At 46.7% G+C, this 6000-nt stretch overlaps 2 protein-coding genes across 2 annotated transcripts in view; both read right to left on the reverse strand.

The window, feature by feature from the left end:
- Nucleotides 1-5943, reverse strand: part of CHUK (conserved helix-loop-helix ubiquitous kinase) — a 29949-nt gene extending 24006 nt beyond the window's left edge. The window contains exons 1-3 of the mRNA XM_026851919.1: nucleotides 5852-5943; nucleotides 4250-4364; nucleotides 2152-2221 (exon numbers count right to left, since the gene is read on the reverse strand). Of these exons, the coding sequence (XP_026707720.1) occupies nucleotides 2152-2221; nucleotides 4250-4364; nucleotides 5852-5859 (193 nt within the window). The 5' untranslated portion in view covers nucleotides 5860-5943. The remainder of the gene's footprint in view (nucleotides 1-2151; nucleotides 2222-4249; nucleotides 4365-5851) is intronic.
- The window catches only part of CWF19L1 (CWF19 like cell cycle control factor 1), a 16528-nt gene continuing 14777 nt past the window's right edge, over nucleotides 4250-6000 (reverse strand). The window contains exons 13-14 of the mRNA XM_026851920.1: nucleotides 5852-5946; nucleotides 4250-4364 (exon numbers count right to left, since the gene is read on the reverse strand). Coding sequence (XP_026707721.1) covers nucleotides 5856-5946 — 91 coding nt within the window. The 3' untranslated portion in view covers nucleotides 4250-4364; nucleotides 5852-5855. The remainder of the gene's footprint in view (nucleotides 4365-5851; nucleotides 5947-6000) is intronic.

Here is a 6000-nt window from a genome sequence, read left to right on the forward strand (position 1 = left end):
ATGAAATTCCATGACTGCTTTAAGCCAGCCTACGTAGGGGCTGTCCCCAGGAGAAGCACAGGTTCCCAAACTCTTCCTTTCCATATGCAGTTTCCATGGCAGCACAAGCATTTATGGTACCACGTGATCAACTTGTTCCTGGGATCAATACAGCTGGAAACTACTAAGAAAAAAATAATCGGGTTTTAGCCAGGCTGGCTTCCAGAACCTGCTCCTCACCTGGGTACAAGAGTGGCTGCTATAGGGGAAGGAGTGGGAGCATGTGCCCAAGAAAGGCAAAGAGCAGGACTTTGCCTTATAGCAACAGTCCACACGAACTGCCTTGAGGAGACTGTGGAACCACTAACAAAAAAGAAACAAGAGAAACCCTGCCTGCGGGAAGGGGAAAATTCACTAGCAGTCCATCTGCAAAACAACACCAGCCACTAAATAAAAGATTATCAAGGCAGTGTCTGCCACAGGACACAGCCACAGACAAAACGGAAAAAGATGACCTTCAAAATTTGAGTAGTCATTTGAGTCATGATTTTTCAGTCTTCATCAGGAGATGTGCAAATAGAAATACACATGAAAGGCCCAAGGCAGGTATTGTATTTTCTCATCTCCATCATGGGGTATTTTGAATTTTCCTGTGCAAAAGATACTCCAGCTGCACATCATGTAAAGTCTACTGACCAGCTGTGACTGTAAATTCATTATGGGATTATTTTAAGAGAACTATTCAACCAACAGGCCTCGATCACAGTTCAAACACTCCCATCAGGGAGAAATTCCCCAACCTTCACTGATTTACCACTTATTTATATGTTTAACAGCTTCTGACTTGCCGTTCTTCTCCACTGCATTTTCAAATCTTTGCCAAAGATATGCCAGAGACACTCAACTTATTATGAACACAACAGACCCCATTCTACAGGGGGAAGGGGAACAAGGATGAAGGAATGCAGTTGCACTTGATTTTGGGAACTGCAACACTCTGAACACTGAAAGGAGAGAAGCCCAGACCAATACATCCAAAATATCTTCTCATACCAAAACTCATACCATTCCTGTATGTAGAGATGGGTTATCTGTAAGAGAACTGGAAAACCAAGCTCTACTGAGAAGCTCTCCTGGAAAGCCTACTTGCTGTAGAAACCATCTCCAACTCACGCTCCCATGGTGCAACAGAAGGCTGGTGCCCCTTGCCATGCTGCTCACCAAGTACAGTTTAGTCCCACCTATCACCTTTGCGCTGGTGCCTTCTGTAGTCACAGGCTGTTCTCAGACCCTCCTCAGCCTCCCTGCAGTCAGACCCAACAACCCCATCAGATGCTCCAGGCCCTGGGCAGCCTTTGCAGCACCCTGCCAGTATCTCCACATCCCTCTGGAACGTGGGGCCAGATGTGGACAACTGTATTGAGAGGTACCCTCTCCAGTGCTGAGCAGAGGAGACCGTGATCTCCATCACTGTGTCAGCCACAACTCTAATGCAGACCAACAGAACTGCTCTTCCAAAATGAGAAGCTTCGCAACATTCAGGCACATTTATATGTTGGGATCCCCTACCTAATTAACCCTCAGTTGAGGGCACATCATTAGCCAGAAGATTGCTGGACTAGCCATGGCATAGTTGGCTTCCTCTTCTGCTATGCTCTTACACACCTTGCTCTCAGCTCCACTCCAGTTTATTATCTCCTCTGTACTGTCACCCTGTCACAAAGTTTCCCTCCTATTGAGGAAACCCTACAGATAGAAGCCATAGGGTGACTTTGGTACTTTCACATTGGATCTTGCTTTTTGGTTTGTAGAAATTACATTCCTTCAAGTGACAAGCAGTTTGGCATCTCCAGAGCCATGAACAGAAACAGGATTTAAACAGAAAACTGTGTCCCTAACAAAACAAAGTATTAAGGTCATAGTTACCTACAACTGACCACTACACAGCTTTTCCAATCCCGTTCCACAGACACATAATTAGTGCAAGCTTCCTGTCTCTGTGATCAGCAGGAATATCAAGTTATTGCTCTGGAATAGAAACCTGATTGGTTTTAACACACCTGGCCTCACTAGTCCCCTTTTCCAGAAGAGCTGAAAAAGCAAAATGCCATTACACATAATAAAAAAAACCCAAACCAAACCAAACCATGAGAAAGGCATTAGACTACATACCAATGTCACTAAGCAGAGAAAGTATTTGACTTTCCTTAAGTCCGCAGCAGTTTTCCGGTTTGTTTAGCAACTACAAGACAGGAAAAGAAGTTTAGACCCACACTGCAACAGCTAACAGTCAAGAACAACATCTTCCATCCCCTGCTGACAAAACACAGAAACCAGCACAGCTCAAATATAACACCAGCCACCCACCTCATGGTCAGGCACCTTAAAATCAGCAAAGAGCACATTCTCTGTTAACGCTGTTACTGCCACAGGCTGCTCCACTTCACACAAGTCACCTTCTTCAGCTCACAGCACCCGATCGTGGGCTAGCTCTGCCCTGGGACACGGTCTCCTTCTTGACTGCCCTCCCACAAGGAAAAGCTGCTTGACACTTCAGCACACTGGCTAGGTTGCCCAAATAGTTAATCCTGAGCTAAAAAGCAGATCACTGGCCTGTGGACGACCGGAGTGTCCACAGCATGGACCATGACCTGAACTCTCAATCCTGCCTCCACTCTAAAGCTCTTCTTCATCTCTCTGCTCCCTTGCTCTGAATTTTTCTCCTCTTGCGAAAGGTAGGTAGAAGCACTGGAGGACCCCCCCCTTCTAATCGCTGTCTTAATGATCTGTCAAGAATTAGCTTCAGCAATTCCCTGCATACGTCCTGGGTCAATCAACATGTGATCTGATTTTTACAACACTGAAGGTGTTTATAGATGACTGAGGTACACCTCTGTACTGCAGCCAGCCCTCTTCATGTTTTTGCCTGACTCACACACTTCAGGTACAACCAGCAGTCAAACCTCTACGGGGGAGAAGCCAAACTTCAACATCTCACTCCTTAAGCTCTGGGTAGATGTGGTGAACAACAAAGGAGGAGACAGGCAAAGTCAGAAATCAAGCTCCAAGCCCATACTACCCTGAAAGCACAAGCGTAAAAAATGAGTGTGGTCCACAGACAGAAGCAGATGCTTTTCCAAACTTCATGGAAAATTGCAGATGTGTAATGAGAAATTATTAAACACAAATGATGTCAAGCGAGTGCAAGAGAAAGATTTAAAGAGCAGGATCAGAAATAAAAAAACCCTGGAACATTTTTTTTCTTTTAAGGAACAAAGCATTACATGTGATCAAATTAAATTAATTGTCCCAGCATCTATGCAACATCTAAGGATTCATTAGAAATTAAATGATCACATACTGCATTGCAAGCAGTGCTAATGTAATCCCAAATTTCTTTGCCAGGGTCTCCAATTTATCTTCAACCACTCTCTAAACTACTACTGCTGCAAAGATACAACACCCAAGCATCACCAAGAACATGGTCAGCTACACGTGTCTGCAACATCTAAATGCTATTTTTTTATATCCCCACTTCCTTTCATTGCCAATCTTGTCTTTTACTATTGTCCCTACTGCTTTAAACAACTCAAAAACATAACATGAGGCTTAGTAAGTTACTGATACACTAGTTACTACTGCAGGTATGCGGTTACTGCATTCAACATCCGCTCACCTTCCTCCAGTGCTATTTAACACCAGTAACAAAAAAACCCAACAAAACAATCACCAGAAAAGTGAGCTTCCTGATCACTTACATGAGTGATTTCAAAGCAAACCTTAAATCAACAGGGATTTGCCTCTTCACCCCTATACAAATGGCTACTTCCTGAATCCAGCTGCAATGGGAAAGGAGCATGAACTCTATAAGGCCATGGAGCTGCTGCCTGGGGAAGTACTGAAAGGTTCCTTTACTCTGGGGTATTGTTGCTTTGCAGAAGGGCAGTTTCCAGTTCATCAGGAAAGTCTCTGAAGCCCTGGAGGCCCCAGTACAGTACTAACGGGATCCTTCCCTGTGCTACAGGAAGTTGTACTGACGCTAAAACAGTTCTGTGAAAAGACAGCCTGCATTGCTCTCTGTCCTCTGGTTTGAAAAACACAAGTCTCATTTCCAATATGTGTGGTTTTTTTCCCACTTTACTTCCTCACACCTGTACTTACAAAGAAAAGTGCCACAGGACATACATGGTTTCACAGACAATCACAGTTACAAAAACAGCATCACCAGCACTTCATTTTGCTACATATTGCAAAGGAAAGCAGACATTACCTTCCGGAGGTCGCCCCCTGAACAATATTCCATTGCCAGAAGAGGAACGTCATTAACCAGAAAGTTCATCTCCTCAGGAACTTCACAGGCTCGTACTACATTGGGATGGTTCAGCCTAAGCACATGGAAAGCTGGGTGAAAACTCTCACTCCTCTTTTGGAAGAATGAGACAGATGGTTAATCAACCATATTTTATGTTTCAGGTACAACTTCTGTTCCCTGAACATGTACTTGCTGAGAAGTACACTCTTCAGTTGGTACCTACCAGTATCCAAATGCATAAACCCCATGCCCTGGGAATACACAAACCAGTGATGAGCGTAAATGCTGTCTCAAAGTCAAGGTACAGGACATTGATGATAGAGATCTAGGCTCAAATTCTGGATTCCTGCACATTCCTGGCAAAGTCATTACACATGTCTGTTTCTGTATGTGAGGTCAGCTTCTCACCGGCCCAAGGGTTCCCAGGAGGAATCCTTTAATACTTGTGCAACTGTACTAACTAGAGATGTGGAAGCAGGCAGGTGAAATCCACATACATGGGGAAAGACTCATTTCTGTAACTGAATTCGAACAGCTGCTTCCTGATTGTCTCTAATCTAAATTACTCTTGGGAATAAATGACACATCCAGCAGGAAATGAAGACACATCACTTTTGCATACACCTTCCAAAGCCTCTGGAAGCCACCACAAGATCAGCTGTGCAGCTCAGTGCTTCTATTCCAAAAATGAGTATAGTGAAAACACTAACGAGAGTGATCACCAAGCCCAGACTTAAAAACTCAGGTTGCCTGCAAGGGGTTTCCTCCAACGTCAGTGCATACAGTGAGCAGGTAAGGGTGACAAAGAGGCAGAGTAGGAGCTCAGTGTGCAGCAGAGGCCCTGCTGGCCTTGGTGAAGACAACTCAGAGCAAAACTGAGTGGCATCCCTGCTCCCACCAGTATTCCATGCTCCAGGATCTCTCTCAGAAGGGAGGAGGAATTCTCAGAATGAGGGAACAACTGTACGAGACCGTGACACGCAGAGCTACTGCTCACATCCATGAGGACAAACCTGGCCAGCTCTGGTTCACAGGTACCTCAGAGTGACATGGTGGAGAAAATGATGGTCGGCAGCATAGAATATGTAGTTTCTCACAAGAAAGTACTAGGACACATTACTCTGTACATCCAGGAGTGAGAGGAAAAAAGCAAGTCCTAGGACCCTGGTCGCTAGATCAAAGATAAACGCGCTGAACTGTATGGGAACATGGGGGTGTTCTCACATCACCACATTAAAACCCGAAGCGCTGCACAGTGCGCGCCTGGAAGAATTTACGATGTACAAACTGTCCAGGCAACACAAGAGTGCAGGGGGTCCCAAGTCAGGACATGGGCAGAAGCGCCTGTACACCTTGGGATGGCAGGTACACCAGCGCGGAGCTGCCGGGTGACAGACTCCCACCCAGCTGGTTTAGGGGCCGGGGCCTGCTGCCCCCCTGCCCCAGTCGGCTCAGGGCCGAGGGCCCGGTAGCGCCCACGCTCCGCGGTTCCCTCTGCCCGGCTGCCTCGGGGCCGCTGGGCCCCGACTGCCCGGGCCGTGCCGACCCATCCGCACTCACTTCTTCATGATGTCGATCTCGTGGCACCACCGGTCCTTGTTCTTGACGCTGAGCTCCAGCCGGCAGGACTTGATGGCCACCCGGGCGCCCGAGTCCTGCGGGACACAGCGCCGTCAGCCGCCCCGGCCCGCCCGGCCCTCCCCGCCGCC

Source organism: Athene cunicularia, assembly GCF_003259725.1.
Source record: "Athene cunicularia isolate RWA chromosome 6 unlocalized genomic scaffold, athCun1 chr6_part2, whole genome shotgun sequence".
Lineage (NCBI taxonomy): Eukaryota > Metazoa > Chordata > Aves > Strigiformes > Strigidae > Athene > Athene cunicularia.